Genomic DNA, 17,189 nt, shown 5'->3' with positions numbered 1-17,189 from the left:
AACTGGTGACCGACCCGAATGCATACACAAAGACGTAAACGGTCTCTCTTGCCACAAGGTCAATCTGAGAGGTTCGCTTTATTGTAAAATGTCATTTAACTCCTCTCAACAAACATTAATGTGTAAATTGCATAGAAAGAGAGAATGCCTTGGTATCCTTATCCTTAGTATGCAAACCTTTTCATCTTACATGCATTCCAGTCAGGATATTACAGTGGTTGAAAGATCTTGGAGACATTAAGACTTGAGTTTGAATTCTGATCCTAATATTTGTTGGTTATGTGACCTTAGAGAAGTTGCTTAACCTTTTTAGCTTTGTTTCTTCATCTCTAATGGCAGCATAATAAAACTGAACTTGTACAGGTGTTCTGAGCACTTAATGCCAACATATGGAAAATGTTCAACAGTTCCTGGTGCTTTGATGACAATGAAGGTGATGGGTGATGACGATAACACATCTAGTTCCTCTAGGGCAGACAGATTCTCTGCCATGTGAGGTCCACCTGTCCTAGGGACATGTTCATCAGGCATGTGGCTCTCTACTTCTCTAATTATCATCTCATACAACACGCACTAAATCTCACAGTCCAGCTCACTTGCTTATACTTTGCATGCTTATACTTTGACCATAACTGGCTGACTAGCAGTGCTGCAGGTTACCCACTCCCATCCCCTCAACACCCCCATCACCACCACCAGAGTTTGGGGCATAGCCCCAAGGCATGATGGGTTGCTGAGAGGAGGGGAGCCTAAGGCTTTCAACTGATGTGAGTGAGCCATCTCTGCTTTCCTTGTCATCTTTATTCCCTTTTATCCCCAAAGCTCTTTCTCTCACTTCCTCTTTCTATTTGCCTCAAGATTTGACCTAAGTGGTCCTTTTTAGGGACTCAAAGCCTTCTCTATGTAGATTTTATTTATACTATAGCTTGTTATACAGGAATTCCCCATTCAAAATAAACTATTGGTTGCATGAAAAAAAGCAAAGCAATACACAAAATCCAATCTGATGTTCCGTAATGCAGGTGTATTCATGGAAATTATAACTCTATTTTAAAACAAAGACTTTTCACCATGCCCTTTGCCATTCTAACATAGGATTGTCCTTTAAATTCTTATTTAAGTAACTATGGGATATTTACCTTATGTAACTATGGGATACATAGGGCTGCTCCTACTAATAGAGAAGACAGGGAAATATGAATATGGGTTTATCAATAACTTCCCTAGAAACTTAAAGTTGTGCCTTGGGTGGTTGCCCTCCTGGAATGAAAAGCCTGCCTGAGCTTTTCCTGAGGGAGACCCTAAATTTTGCCTCAGTACCCAAGAGAAGAGAGTCAGGAATGGGATCACATATTCCTACCCAGACGTACTCTATCAGCCCTCCAGAACCGAGTGCTTTGGTGAAAGTGTTACCTAGAGGAAAGGTAAATTTTCATGACCCTATTCTCACGGCTTCCCACAATTAAAAGGAACATAAACCAATCAGACATGTGAACATGCAAAGATTAGGCAATGTTTAGAAATCACCTCTATTTTATCTGAGTTCATTAGAAAGAAATTTAGTAGGTAAAAAAAAATCTTTTTTTCATGTGATTTAGACACCTAATCAAAAAACATGACTTAAGGGCTTTTCCTTTCCAATTGTGTAATTTATTTTCTCCTAAAACACCCGTATTACAAACACTATCACAAATGCCAGCCCTTAGGAATAAAGGTAGAAAAAAGAAAACTTTGGGGTCTTAACAAAAGCCCTAGAAAACTTTGAATAAATTATCAAAACCAACTGCTAATTCTTTCACAACTACACAGGCCATTGTTTGAAATTCTAGCGTTCCACATTTTTTTTCCCCTTTGGAAAGTAAAAAATAAAAATAAAAAAAGGCAGATAAGGTCTACATAATTTTAGCAAGACAGTCAATCTTTCCAGGCAAGGTCTAACACACTAGATAAGATCAGAAAACTGTATTATTTTTCGGTTAGGAAAAATGCTATTTCAAAACTATGAATGTAATGCAAGATATCTTCTACAACCTTCAATCTAATCTTTCAATATAGGTTTACAGTTGTGCTGTATTGCCTTATGACCTGTATGGGATAGAATTCAGTGAACTTCTGAATATGCCCATTCTCTTCCTTTGAAATGTGCATTAATGACTGTTTGCCCTTAGAAAGCTATTCCTTTCTGAGGAAAGCTAACCAACACACCCAACTTTTTATTCCTACTTTGCGAATCCTCCTATTAAACAGAACACGTAAAGAACTAGCTCAAGAAAAATCCCAACTTATCACCATCAACAACATTACATTTGCCTGCCTCTTCTCATCCTAGCACATTTCTGGGACCTGGGCAGAGAATCAAGTCCCTCATTGAATAGACCCCAGATAACCCCAGTGGAGGCTAGGAGAAGAACTGAGGAAGGAAGAGGAGGAAAGCTTCATTTCAACAGGAGGTAAGCAGCATGAAAAATAAAAGGAACATTAACAGGGTATTTGTAAGGTAAACATAAGCATTTTGCATAATAAGACTGTCTACTTGAGGTGAAGAACTTTCTCAGACTAAAACAAAAGTCACTAACAAATACCCTTTTGTACCTACAAAGTCTTTCCTCTGTTCATCATACAAGAAAGAGCTTTTCTGCTTTATAACCATAGGAATCAATACTAACCAACGTGGTGAGTTTCTTAGTAACTCTAACCATCCAGGCAGGAAGATGTTCTCAATTAAGCCCTTGAGAACAATTGACATCAGATAGAAAAAGCTCAGTTACCTTTATTATTCTTATACCATCAAGCTCATGAATGAGAACTCCTACTTATTTTATTTTACAATTCCTTGACTAACTTCTAAAAAGTAGGCACCTTTGTACACTGCATGTATTTCTTCTCTTTAATCATTCACTTTTTTAAAGGCAACAATATCTCTCACTTCAAGAGACCCACCATTTGCCTCCTAACACATTAAGTGGTTTATTTAGACCTCTTAACAGTACAGATGGCATGTTCTTTCTATGATATGGTAGCAAAACTGGAAACCAGGTAAGTCATCTGCAAAGAGGAGTACACACATATGAGTTGTGAATCCTGCAACTCTACAGATTTTTGGTGAGAAGAAAAAAAGTTGCAAAGAAATTAGCAAGGGAAAATATGTTTAAGGTTTTCAGTCATTTTCATTTACAAGGACACTAACCACCTAAAACCACATCAGGAACGGCCAGAGATAGAATTAAATTTTATAAGCAGAATAATTTAATACGAAGTCATTGTACTCACTGTCTGATGGCTTCTGTCACAGTAACGCAGACCAAAATAATCTATCTCCACAAGGTTTATATGACGGAATACGTGGTCAAGGACAACGGAGCCTTTCGTTGACTTCTGCAAAAATAATTCATAGTGTTATTATTATTTTTTAACAAGGTGTTTTGTCTTCCTCAGTGGGACACAGTCAGAGTTCCCAGTTTTTATTAGCTTTGCTCACAACGGGAGCAATTTTATTAGCCCATAGTTCCCTCTGTAAATTCTGCCGCAATTACAATGAAAAATAGGATTTTAAGTAAAGTGCATTAAAGAAATTGCCTTGGAAAGCAATCTCGAAATGTGGTGGGTTTTAAATTAATATAAACTTCTTTCCTTATGGGATTGTAAATTATCTTCAGTACAAAATTCTTTTCTTTTTTCAGGACAAAATTCTTTCAATAAAGATAATCTTTTATATAAAGAGCATCTAATAAATTCATCAAAAAACCCTTATTTTGGTTAAAATCCCACAATTCTTTCACTTTAAAGAGAAATCTTCACCTACAGCATTACTCTTCCAACAAATACAGAAGATATAGAAAGTCAAAATAACAATAGCCAAAGCTTTTATTTTCGATCCTCAACTAAAAAACACATAGAGATGTCAAAGTTAATGTTCTGAAAAGCCCCAGTGAAGATATTTTTTACTTTATCTTTCACATAAGCAAAGAGATAAAGAAAACGTTTCCCTTGGCTGCTTTGTAAATGCTGACCTCAATCTAACAATCTAATCTCCTCCTCCCTCCCACTACATACATAGATCCTTTAAATTATGATTATCATTTAATTATCATGATTATGATTCTTAAATACCAATTATTCACACATATGAGATAAACATTTAATCAGCAAGCACTATTCCGCATACCACATTAACCTTGAAAATCATCCATTTCCATGGTATATGTACAGATAGAGATGTTTCCTTTCTTTTGTCCAATCACTAGCAGATACAACAGGATAGTGAAAGAAATCCCCAAGAGGTCACACATTGTGTTAATGAAGTAGGGCTTTGTTCAGTTGCATTTTCTCTCAGAGAATTCCCATTACACGCTTACTCCTGTATGGTGAGCACTCAATACTGTCCTGCTTTTAGAAAATGAATTTGTAATGTAAAGGAAATGTTTTGATTAAATGAATAATTAAATGGGTGATAAGAGGTGAGAAAACACAACTGGGAGAAAATGACTCTTATTTCAAATCCCATAGGTATTTTGTTTTCCTTTAACTTATCTTGGTTAAACTTAATTGGTCCCTTTTTCAAAACCCATTAGATTTATAAATAAAAAGCCCTTCTAGGATAGATCTTTAGGTTGCTGGCATCATAACAATGCCACATCAAGTAAATGCCTTGTTGTGCTTATGTACCTATGTCTTCAGCTTGGGTAAAAATCTGGAAGTAAATTACTCATTCGAAGGATATGCATACTTAAAATTACAATAGGCACTGCCAAAAAGACCATTATAATTCATTCAATGAGAGTATGTTTCCTCACACCTTTGCCAACATTTGGATTGAGCAAAATTTTGCCAATCTGATTGAACAAAAAACGCGGTAAGGGGTAATTCCTCCATCATGTGCTTAGTAATCAACTGCATTTCCTAGCATTTGGGTTAGGCATTCTCTAACCCAAAGTTTATCAGCAAATTCTACTAAGTACTTCTACTACAGTTTAGTATATTTAGTTCTTCACTCTATGCGGAAATTATTTTTGTGCTAGTGATAAGGGCCTTACTTTGTTTCCAAAGGATAGACAACTGTACCATTTACCAGAAAGGCTATCATTTCCCTTTGGATTTGAAACAACTTTATCATCTACCAAATGAACCCTCATTCTAGCCCATGGATTATTCCTGGACCAATCCTCAAAGATTTTAATGAGTTTAGTTTAATTTGCTGATATCCATCATTCTTTTTCAAAATTGTCTTTGCCAATTCTTAGGTATTTTTCTCTACTAGAGGAAGTTTAAAACCATTTTGCCAATTTAATAAACAATTCTGTTGGGAATCGGACTAGAATTCAATTTAATTAACAGACTTGGGGGGATGATGTATTTACAAAGTGAAACCTATGTGGTTTTCTTTTACATCCATCAAAAAATTTTATACTGTTTTTTTCATGTAGGTCTTATAAAATTCTACTTGGGCTTTGCGGCAGACACAATTTACAAAATGCCCCACCCCCCACTCCAAAAATTCATCCTGCTGTAATCCTTAGAACTGGTAAATTTGATGAAATAATACTCCTCTGATTGTGATATGTTATGTTACAGTTGGCCTTAATATAGGGAGAGCATTGATGTAAAATCTGATCTAATCATTTGGGTTTTTACAAGCAAAGCACTTTCTCGAGCAAAAGAGAAAGTCAGATGGGGAAGTAAAAGATATCCAAAGCATGAGAACAACTTGAAAGATGGAGGGAGCCGTCTGAGAAAGCAATGAGAACAGCCTCAAGGAGCTGAGAGTGGGCCCTAGCTGACAGCCAGTAAGAAAATGGGCACCTCAGTTCTACAGCCAGGGATTTGATAACAATGTGAGAGTTTGGGAGTGGATCTGTCCCCAGAGACTTCAGATAAAAGCCCAGCCACCAACACCTTGATTTCAGCTTTTTGAGACTGAGCAGAGAACCCAGCCATGCCATCCTAGACTTCTGACTTATAGACTGGTGAGATAACAAATGGGGGTATATTTAAGCCACTATACCCCCATTGTGAAAGTTCGTTGTGCAGTAATAGAAAACTAATACAGGCTTATTCTTAGTTATTTTATAGCCTTATTGGTATATTATTCTTTCTGAATGGCTACTGCTAATGTATTGGTAAGCAACTGGTTTCTCTATTTCCCAGCCGTCTTGCTAAACTCACATTAATGATATGAGTTTGTGGCGTGTTTTCATATAATCACATTTTCTACAAAGAGTATGTGTTCCAGTTCTTCTTCTCCAAAATGCCTCCTCCATATTTGTTTTTCTTACTGCATTGGCTGGGGCCTCAATTAAAGAACGACAGAGAGTTGTGAGAACATCCGATCCTTCTCTTCTTATTGACTTCAATGGAACAGCTTCAAAAATGTCACCACTGAGTATAATGGCTGCTATACCGCTCTTTGTATATACCCTTTATCAAAGAGAAGTTCCTCTCATTCCTGCTTTTTGTTCTTTTTCTTTTATTCTGTTTTGATTTTTAATCAACAATGAATGATAATTTTATCAATTTCTTCATGGGACTCTGAGATGATCATGAGATTTTTGTTCTTTCATTTGAGTTATATTAAGAGTTTCTGATGTTAAATATTCTTAATAGAGAATTTCCCATTTTAGTTCTTTTGTTCTGGGTGTATAATATCAAGCCACCTCCCTATTTGGAAAGGATTTCCCCCTCTATGAGTCTTGGTGGAGGCAGGATCCAGACTCTGTAGCACCTGGCAGCTGGGCCACGGCACATGACCTGGTTTCAGCTAAGGATTTTGACTCCTGAGTAAGTGAAGCAAAGATGAAGGAAGAGTTGAGAATTCGCTCATCCAGAGATAGTCAATTGTGACAAGGAGCAACAGTGACCCACCCCTAAGCTGTGTTTCCCAGCATTCTTGAAGTATTAAATAGGAACAGCCAGGCATTCCACCAGCCTCCTTGCCCTGTGAGAGCAGTGAATATGTGTGTTTGGGTCCAAGACCCATGCCAGGGTCCCAAGTAAAAGTCCTGAGTAAGAGTATAGTAAATTTAGCATACAGCTGTATACTAAAAATATCATGAATACAAAGAGTTTATCATAGAAATATGGTTGCATCAAGCAGAGTTCTTGGTCACAAACAATAATAGCTGACTCTTGCTAAGGAACCATGAAAGGCATTTTACTGAAAAAACACTGGGTGTTTTGCAAGTTCTACAGACGTCACCCGGATGGTTGCTTAGGTCTTCTCTTATACCAATAAATCCACAACCACTAAATTCAGAGCAAGCCTTACTCCATCACTATCTCCTTCCATAGTTCTGCTGCCCACATATTGGAGTATGATTTTCATCTGCAATTGTTTCACATTTGCCTTTTGCCTCAGGAATTTTTTTTTTTAATAGTTTCTGGCCAGCTGAGATTAGCCTTTCTTATTTTCCAGACTGCTGTGGAAAAATGCACACATATCTTTCCTGTTACTTCAAAATATTTCTGGGAGGCTGGCATACGAGGCTACTATTCCATCTTGATCTAATCTCTCCCCTGGGTCCGTTCTCCTAGTCAGCCACAGACAAGAACAGACAGGGTAACTAGAGCAGGTAGAACCACACAATTCCTATTGCAAGCAGATCAAGAAGTGCTTTGTAAACAAAAGTAGAATGAATTGTCCTTATGGGGCAGATTTTACGAATATATATATATCAAGGCTGTCTTTACGAAAAATATTTTTTGCTTCTACTTCCACAAGAAATGTTAGCTTTTTCATACATATTATGAAGTATAAAAAAGATATAATATTCTTTTTTTATCTCATGAAAAATATACACAAAAGCAAGGTTGGAAAACCAGCTAGTAATTTGGAAAGTATATGGAAATTGCAAAAATTTCATGCACAGAAGGAATCATCATTTTCCAAAGCTATTATTCCAAAAATATCAGAACGTAGTCTGTCGATCCTCTGTGACAGTTTTGCATTTATATAGAATCTAGTGCTGAAAATTCTTTACAAATATCATACTTCAGCATATTTGTTATCCTATACAGAGAAAGCATAAGGAAAGTACGCAGTGTTATGCAATGACTCCAGAGCTGACCTAAGAGAAAACATGATGTTTCATGATTCCCTGTACAGCTTTCTGGATATTATGGGTGTGTCTATACACGCACCTGGAGGAAAGCCAGATGAACTTCAGAAATGCTATATTTCTGTCACTACTTGAAGCAAACATACATAGAAACCTCTTAATTCTCATGTGTCACATTGTAATATGACAAGACTCAGAAAGCATGGATGCCGGCAGTAAATTAGCTACTGGGGTGGAGGGTGCATATCACCAGCTCACATTTCTGCCAGTTTTCCCCTCAGTAACCCCTTCCAATCACCCTTCCCCCAATTTGTATTCCATTGTTGTGCCTTCTGCTTTTACATGTACAGATAATTTCATTTTTCATGTGGGTTCTTCCTAGAGACTGCCTGTGGGCTGTATTTTGCAGTTTAGGTTGAAAGTCTTCAGGTTTGGAAGAAATCATCCTTGAATAAAGAAATTAAGAACTGATAGAGAACGGACAATAGAGCCAAAGAACAAACTAGAAGCACACTGGGCAAAGAACAGACTAGTTCCAGGATTTATTATTAGAAAAGGACAAGCAAGTACCATCAAGGATATTATAAAAGAAACATGACTTCATTCATTCAAATATTTATTGAGTACCAATTACATGCCAGCAAATGATTAATCTCTCTAGAAGATGGAAAAAGCACGCTAATGAAACCAGAGGAGAGCAACATGCACCCAGAATGTAATACAAAGAACCTCTACGGGCAAAGCAGTTGATTGGCCCATCAGAACCCTAAAGAAGCCCTTCTAGAAAGTTTCTAGAAGACAGGGAAGAACTTGGTTTTCATCAGAAGCTTTTTCTGTGCATTTGACTAGTTACCACACACACATTTTACTTGCGTAAAAACACATTTTTTTTTTTTTTTAAGTACGCCAAGTAGAAACTAGTCATTACTTCTTGGCTCATGGAGGTAGTTCTTTTGTGGATCTGGTTCAGACAATAAGAGGTGTTAAGTAAGGAAACCGTATAGAGCAAGATAGGACTGTGGTGTTGAGCTACCAATTTGTTGACTATGTTTACATAGAAACAATTCACATTCCCCTTTCCCACAAAAAATGTTACTCTAAGACTTTTTAATCTGAATTCTTCCGGAGCCCTTCGGCAGGCAGACCTAACAGGCTGTTCAATACTAGTGTGTCCCAGTCCCTATGTGCTGAGGTGCAGGCTTCATTTTCAAATCAGATGATTACGCTCATTGGAAGTGTAAGAAACACTTGTCTCTTACCTTTACTTCTTTCAGCACTTGACAAAGGAAAGACATAAACGTGGCTGCATTTAGTACCATTCCAGTTCTTTCTGACCATTTCTATTATAGAAGAAATCTCTGCCAGAATGAGAAATTTCTAAGATGCTACTAAAAAGGTACAACTATGATCACAGCACTTAGCAACATGCCCGAGGATTTTTCTGGAAGAAGAATAAATTCAAACATTGTCTTAGTCAGCTAATGGGCCTCCGTTAATGAAACCTGGGAGTTGAGCAATAACACAAATATCAGGACAGGAATTCATGAGGTCTCCCTGGGCCTTGGCTTGCCTGCACTGTTCTCTTTATCTGGAATATCTTCCCCGTTCTCTGTCATCATCAAAATCCCACATATCCTTCAAGACCCAGTTCTAATGCCACCTTCTCCACAAAACCTGCCATTTCCCCCCTCAACCTCATTATGACCTCTGCTGCCTCCATTGAACCTACAAAGTGTCATTTTGCCCATCTCTGAGACTTACACTAATCTGCCTTTACTAACGCCATTTTCTCTTTCTCTTAACTTTTCTAATATTTAGACATTTTGAAAGGAGGTACTGAGCATTAAACACCACTTCCTTTCCATGCCATCCAATAATTTACACATGTAAGAACACCCTAAAAGTTCACCGAATTAATGCTAAGAGCCAACAAACAAGGAAGAGAGTCAGTACTGAAAACATGGCGGCCTATGAATTAAACCTTTTCTTCCTGCCTCTTAATGAATATTTCCATTTACCTTGACTAATCAGACCTGTGAAAGCAAAGAGAAAGATGGATGGATCCAGTTATCCTAACCTCAGTGTATAGCTGATTGAAAGCTACTTAGTTTACTTTTAATTAAAAAAAAAAAGAAACAGATTTTGTTTCATTGTCATATAATTCCAACAGACTCAGACTCTAAAGGTAGTTAGTATAAGGAAGAAGTAGCTTATATTTGAAATTTACAAGATACCAAAAAATAAAGGGGTCTGATAATAAATGTTTTATATAAATCTTATAGGATGTACAGTTTTCTTTATGTCATAAAATAAATCTGACAGGAATTTGGTTTTCCATCATCAGGAAAACAAAAGAGATTGGATATGAAACAGGTAAGAAGAAAATAAAGGAAGCATTTTTTTTTATAACTTTTTATTTTATAACTCCATTCAGAAAAACTTCATTTAAATGTTACAATATATTAACTTACTTTTCGAATTAGAGTAAATAAACGCCTGCAATATATTTCTGGATTGTGAATTATATGACACTTAATTCTTAGCAAACAGCAATAGATTACTTTTATTACAGACATGCTAGCAACATTCTGGAAAGAACAGAGCTACAAGAGGCTTATAAACGTAGAGAAAGACTCCCAAGTAGAACAAGTTTATTAGAAAATACCATCAGAGAGACTTTCAAGCAGAACAAAGAATTCTTCAAATGAGTAATAACACCTTTGCTGATTAACATGATACTACAAACCAGAAAGGCAGGTTTTTGCCAGCTGCACAGAATAACTTACATTCAAGACAAACTCCTTCAAAAAGTTTACTCCTTCACAAAGGGGAAATTAAGACTTCAAATAATTCTTTAATGTTATGCCTTTAAAATCCACTGTATTTTTATCTAGCATTTTTAACATAATAGACGCCAAGTTTTCTGGGACAACATAAATCACCTTATTTATTTATTTATTTTTTTAACCTCAGGCCTATTAGGATAAGGTAAAGCAGAAGCATGAAGGAGACATTTCTCAAGCACCAAGGCTAACGGCTTCTCAGACCAAGTATTGTTAACTATCATCTGATGGTCTTTGACTAAGAGTTATTTTCACCCTCAAGGTGAGGAATCTGTCGAGAAAGCCCTCATTTAGTCACAAACAGTAAAATGTGTTCATTTTTCAAGGTGCTGCTTATATTTCTCATGTATAAAAGTTTTCCACACTGATAAACTTTTCTCAGACTTTAAGTTTTCTGTTATCTATTGCTGTGCAAACCAATTACCTCAAAACTCGACTTAAAGCAACTACCACAACTTGCTCAGGATTCTGTAAGTTGGGCAAGGCTTGGAAGAAACAACTAATATCTGCTCTATCTGATGTTGGCAGGAGAAGTTCACATGGGCTCAACCACCCATGTTGGCTTCATTCACACACTGACATCTCACCTGAGGTGACTGGACTATCTGGAGGCTGGCTGGGTCTCGGTTGGTCAGTCTCCTCTCTCTCTCTCTGTCTCTCGCCCCCCGCTCCCCCACAGTCTCTCATCCTCTAAATCCTCTCTGTCCAGCAGAGTAGTCTGACTTCATCACATGGTGACTCAGGGCTCTGAGAGAGCAAGAGTAGAAGCTGCCCAGCTTCTTAAAGCTCAGACCTAGCACAGCATCTCTTGTTATACTATGTTGGCCAAAGTCAAAGGATCAGCCCAGATAGAAAGGGAAGGGAAACATATTTCATCTCTTGGTAGGAGGAATGACATGAGTGACTGAATCGTTGGTGGTCATCTTTGTGGCGAGTGCATAACGCAGGTATGAGAATCCAGCTATCTTCTAGTAAGTCAGAAATTAATGTGCGAAGATGTAAAAATAATGTCATGCTTCTCACTAAAATTGTTTTCTTTTGGAAAAGTATAGATTTTTTAAATAAAAATGTTAATTTCCTGGTTTTGACAGCTATAACATGATTACATAAGATATTAACGCTAGAGGAAGCTGAGTGAAGGACATTCAGGAATTCTCTTCGTCTTTGCAACTTTTCTGCAAATCTGATTTGATTTATCTTATAAGTTTTTAGAAATTAAACCTTTGAGCTAAAAACGTTTCATCAGTAATAAAAGAGACATAAAGTGAACAGAAACTCTACCACATCCATTCTAGTCATCACAGGTCAGACAGTAAAATCAATACTGAGACAATGGACAATGTAAGACATTTTCACAACCACAACCCTCCTTTAAATTTTTTAAGGAAAAATAAAAGTAGGTTATACACACTGAAAATGAAATCTTGAGAATTCATTAATAAACATGCTTTATTCAGGATATTTAAATGCTTATATTTGTAAAGCTCATAAACCTTTCAGAACAGGAGAACATGTGCTAAGTCAAGGATTTACAAACATAATCCCTCAGTTAAAAGTATAACCATTTGAACTTTAATTTGAATGATGAAAAGACTGTATTTCAAAACTTGAAATGTACTGTTTAAGATTAGCAATGATAAATTCATGCTAAAAACAATAAACATTCTATTTCATATACAAGGTTTAAGTAAAAGTTTTAAAAACACATTCATCTCCTACTTTTTCCAAGGTGTGGTGCAGCAAAAATTTGCTGCAAATTTTTTGACTTTCTTCCCCACCGAAAGGTCAAACTCCCCTCTCCTTGCTTCTGAGCTAGCCTATGACAGCTTTCACTGACAGAGTATTGCAGAAGTCGTTGCTAAGCCAGGCCCAGTATAGCTTTTATAACAACTGGCTGTTTTCTAGTGGGGTCTTGGAAACTTGAATCATCATGAAAGAAGTCTAACCACCCTGCTAGAGAACATGTGGAAGGATCCTGAGACTACATAAGGAGGAGTGGGGCTCAGCTGAGCCCAATCTTTCAGACGTCTGTCAAGTTGCCAGGCCTGTGAATGAGGACATCCTAGGCCCTCCAGAACAGCCCAACTGCCTGATCAAAACCAATAAGTCCACAACCAGTAGCACACGGAGAAAAATTGCCCAGCCAAGCTCTGCTCGATGTCCTGATCAACAAACCCTGAAACGTAATAAAATGGCTGCTGTTTCAAGCCACTAAATTTGGATAGTTTTTAAAATAGAGCTACACAACTAGAGATCATCAGATCAATGGTAATATACAGTTGTTCTCAGTCTAGAAATGCAGATTCCCCACGGAGAAGAGTCAAAGTATACACCAACACACTCTGTTACTTCTGTCTTTCTAAGTTAGCTAGGTAAGACACGTATGTTAGATAGGACATCCTCAAAAATTTCCAGTGAAAAGCTTATTTCATACCCACCTTTAATTTCCCTGCACTGTCACACTTCCTCCCACCCTTGTTTCTGGCATATCCTAAAGCTTATCCCTATGTACCAGGGTACTGGCTTGTTATCTGGTACTCTTAAGAGTCTCCCTTGTTAACATAATAAATATTTGGTTTCCTCAACTAGAAATTCCCCTTTGGTACAAATGGCTCTTTTCCCAAGTGGTAATCCTAGTAGGAAAGACCAAGCAATGTTCCCAACTCCTGTGTTGTTTCATCATGTTATCATGATCAAGCCCTTACTTTGTTAGAATTTTTTAAGGATTGGGAAAAGCAGTTTATTTTATCTTGCACAACATCCCCTTAAAAGACAGAAAAATGCATCCATTTAAGAACAATGGAATTGTAAAAAAGTAAATAAAGTGCAGTACAACATAAGCTCCCTCACTCAAAACACAATATATATGGATAGAGCAGATCACCCTTCTTCTATCCAATGACAATTGTGTGTTATACAATAACTGAGCCATACACGCAGCTGGGATTCCACAGTACATAGAGTGGTACTAGGTTTAAAATGCATGGTCCCATAAAAAATAAATAAATAAATAAATAAATAAATAAATAAATAAATAAATAAAATGCATGGCCCCAACAAAAATGATGATTTTTTACTTTCCTCTCTCAAACACTTAGAGAAATCCTTCCCTCTCTCCCCTCCTTCCTAAATAATGGAAAAATTCCATTGGAAAGCCACTAGGGTCCCTTCATCTTCTTTAGTACTTGTTAGAGATGGAGAGCAGACTCAGGTCTGAGCAAGGTGGTTATTTGGTGGGTTGGAGGTTGAGCCAAACAGGTGTCCGGGGAAGTATGGCTGCTGAGCAAGGCAGCACCCAGGCAGTGTTGGGAGACTGGTTACATAGAGGGGAATTAAGCAATAAGTAAATATACTGAGAATAATAGATGCCAGGTTTCTCCTGTAAAAGAAGGGAGTTACAAATACGGAAAAGGAGCAAAGGAGAATGAACCTGTGGACATGGAGGTCTTGTGCGAATACATGTTTAGATAAATGTAGGTGTGTGGACACCCACACCCTAATCCTCTAGGTCTCCACACTGAGAGGGCATGGGAGCAGTGATACGTCGATAGCAATAATCATACCTAGCGCCCAGATCTTTGGTTTCTAAATATCATCCCCTACTCCTTAGAAAACAGACTGATTAAAGGCTCAGATAGAGAAGCAGAAAGCCTGAAATAATTTTTTTTTATATCAAAAAGGAATGGAGTGCTCAAAGAATGATGGAAACCTTTCAAAATAAATAAATAACAATAAAACACAGGAGCTGGCTTGAAGGGACTCCTACTGGTCAAATCCAGGACAATTTGAGTGTCAAAATAAATGAAAATGTCTGATTACAACCCCCTGAGAGGAATCCTTGAGTCCACGTGAATAAACACATATAAATGAATAAACAGAGATAAGAGAAAGCACTTCTTTATAATAAAATGTGAACTAATAAATGTAGAAGGAACAAAAGAATTAGAAAACAATCGTCATACATACAACTGATTCAGTTGAGAATCATCAGTGATGCTAAAATGAGTGGGTGAAATTTAGAGGAGAAATGGGATATTTACAAGGTCTCAGATCAGAATATCTCTCCCCAAAATACTTATTAATTACAAAGGGTAAAAGAGAAACTTTTCTACTTTCCTCTCTCAAACACTTAGAGAAATCAGTCCTTCCCTCTCTCCCTTCCTTCCTAAATAATTGAAAAATTCCATTGAAAAGCCACTAGGGACCCTTCGTCTTCTTTAGTACTTGTTAGAGATGGACAGTAGGCTCAGGTCCGAGCAAAGGGGTTATCTGGGGTTTGGAGGTTGAGCCAAACAGGTGTCTGGGCAGGTATGATCACTGAACAAAGCAGCACAGTGGAAAAACCTGTAACCAAACCAAAGTTAATTTTAACCAGTTAATTTTACCAGTAGTGGAATAAACTGACATCATGTACCAACTGAAAGGACACAACAAAAACATATACAGTACCACTTCTGCGTTTTTCCTGCCAAAGACATTGAACTTAAATTTAATATTGAGCAAATATCAGAGACAAGCCCAAATCAAGGGACACTGTGCAAAATACCAGGCCTAGTCTCTTCAAAAATAGTAAGGCTATGAAAGCACTATGAAAGTTCTGGATTGAAGGAGACAAACAACCTGTTAACAAAACGCCATGAGTAATCTGGATTGAGTTAATTTGCTCTAAAGAACAATATTGGGCCAAAATTTGAATGAGGTTTGTCGATTAGATGACCAAACTGTATCTACTTTCCTGATGTTGATAGTGATTTATTATTTCTTCTTTTGCACGAATGCATTCAGGGGTAGTAAGGCTCATGGTTTCAACTTATTCACAAATGGTTCAGTAAGAGAAAAAAATAATGATAAATCCTATGTGGTCAAATGTTAACAGTAGCAGCTATGGGTGAAGGGTGTATTATAGAAGAGTTTCCACTGTTTACAATTCACTCACCCTTTCAACTTTGAAATTATGTGATTTTTTATGAAATTTCTTTAATTTAGGGGACATTCTAAATTAAAGATAAAGCAAGGCTTTGTTCATCTTTTTACTGTCATAATATGTCACATGAGTCAGAATTATGTAAAACAATAATATTAATGTTTATTGACACATATTAGTACGTTACATAGACTTCCTTAATCCTCACAGCAACCCTATGAGTTGGAGATGAAAATAACAATAGCTAAAACTTACTGATGCCATGGGCTGGGCACTGTTCTAAGAGTACTGCTTCTTTCCATAAATGTGAAACTCATTTAATCCTCCCATCAACCAAGAAAATAAGTGTTACTATTTTCCTCATTTTAGAAACAAGATAGTTGGATCCCATGGATTAAGTAGTTTTCCCAAGAGCACACAGGCAGTAAACGGCAGAGCCAGCATTAAAACCTAGGCTGTCTGGCTCTAGAACCTATATTTCAAAATGCTCCCATGCTGCACTGGGAGAGCTAGAGAACAGGTCTGAAGTCTAAGTTTTCTCAAAACTCCTAGGGAGAGTGCTCTTAAAATCCCGATGTGCCAAAAGGCCCCCTGGGTTAACCACAGATTTTAAAGCTCCCTCAAGTGAACTGGCCAGAAATCTAAGTTGATTCTACTTGGAAAGACACTGTTGTGACTGGTCCTCGGAGGAGCTGTCGGATCCTACTTACACCACCAGGCCTCAAGGGTCACTGTACTGATGAGCTAAACTACTCTTGAGGATCAAGCAGTCTCCCCATAACTCAGTTGATGGGTCCCAGGTTTGATGGCACATATTCATCCATTATTAACACACATATGCATGTGCCTGCAAATACACATTTTTATCCCCCACTACTTGATGATTTACCACTGCCCAAGAGGCCTCTTAGCCTGCCTGAGAAACAGGCACCCACTGAAAGACAAAGCAACATTACAAGAGAAAGTAATGGTTTGGAAAAGGCAATGGGGTCTTTCAAGGAGATACTATTAGATCACACACACACAAAAAAGGCTCTTTAAAATCAAACAGCATGATTTCTTTCTTTCTCTTCCTTTCTTTCCTATTTTTTTTTTTTTTTAGTTCCAGGTATAGATGATTTCTAAAATTAAAATTTCAATAGACAAAATGGAAAAGGGCATGTTCAATACTAAAAGCCCATTCAATGTTCTGAAATATCAAACAGACACCATAAGTAAAAATATCAGAGACATGGAAGACATAACCAGGAGACAGAACATGCAAAAAACTGGTTTCCCTGGAGGACAAATAAGAACGAACAGAGAGGAAATAATTAGAAGGGAACGAGGGGACAAAACTAAAGAAAACCATCCTGAGCTGAAAGAAGGGAT

General features: G+C 37.3%; 1 protein-coding gene across 4 annotated transcripts in view; it reads right to left on the bottom strand.

Moving 5' to 3' along the window:
• The window catches only part of EPB41L4A (erythrocyte membrane protein band 4.1 like 4A), a 229,509-nt gene that overhangs the window by 139,548 nt on the left and 72,772 nt on the right, over nt 1-17,189 (bottom strand). For all 4 annotated transcript variants that reach the window (XM_081052913.1, XM_081052915.1, XM_081052916.1 and 1 more), the window contains exon 2: nt 3,271-3,375. In XM_081052913.1, the coding sequence (XP_080909039.1) occupies nt 3,271-3,375 (105 nt within the window). The remainder of the gene's footprint in view (nt 1-3,270; nt 3,376-17,189) is intronic.

The sequence above is a fragment of the Rhinolophus hipposideros genome (assembly GCF_964194185.1).
Source record: "Rhinolophus hipposideros genome assembly, chromosome: 7".
NCBI classification, from domain to species: domain Eukaryota; kingdom Metazoa; phylum Chordata; class Mammalia; order Chiroptera; family Rhinolophidae; genus Rhinolophus; species Rhinolophus hipposideros.
This window is presented reverse-complemented; position numbering and strand designations above follow the sequence as displayed.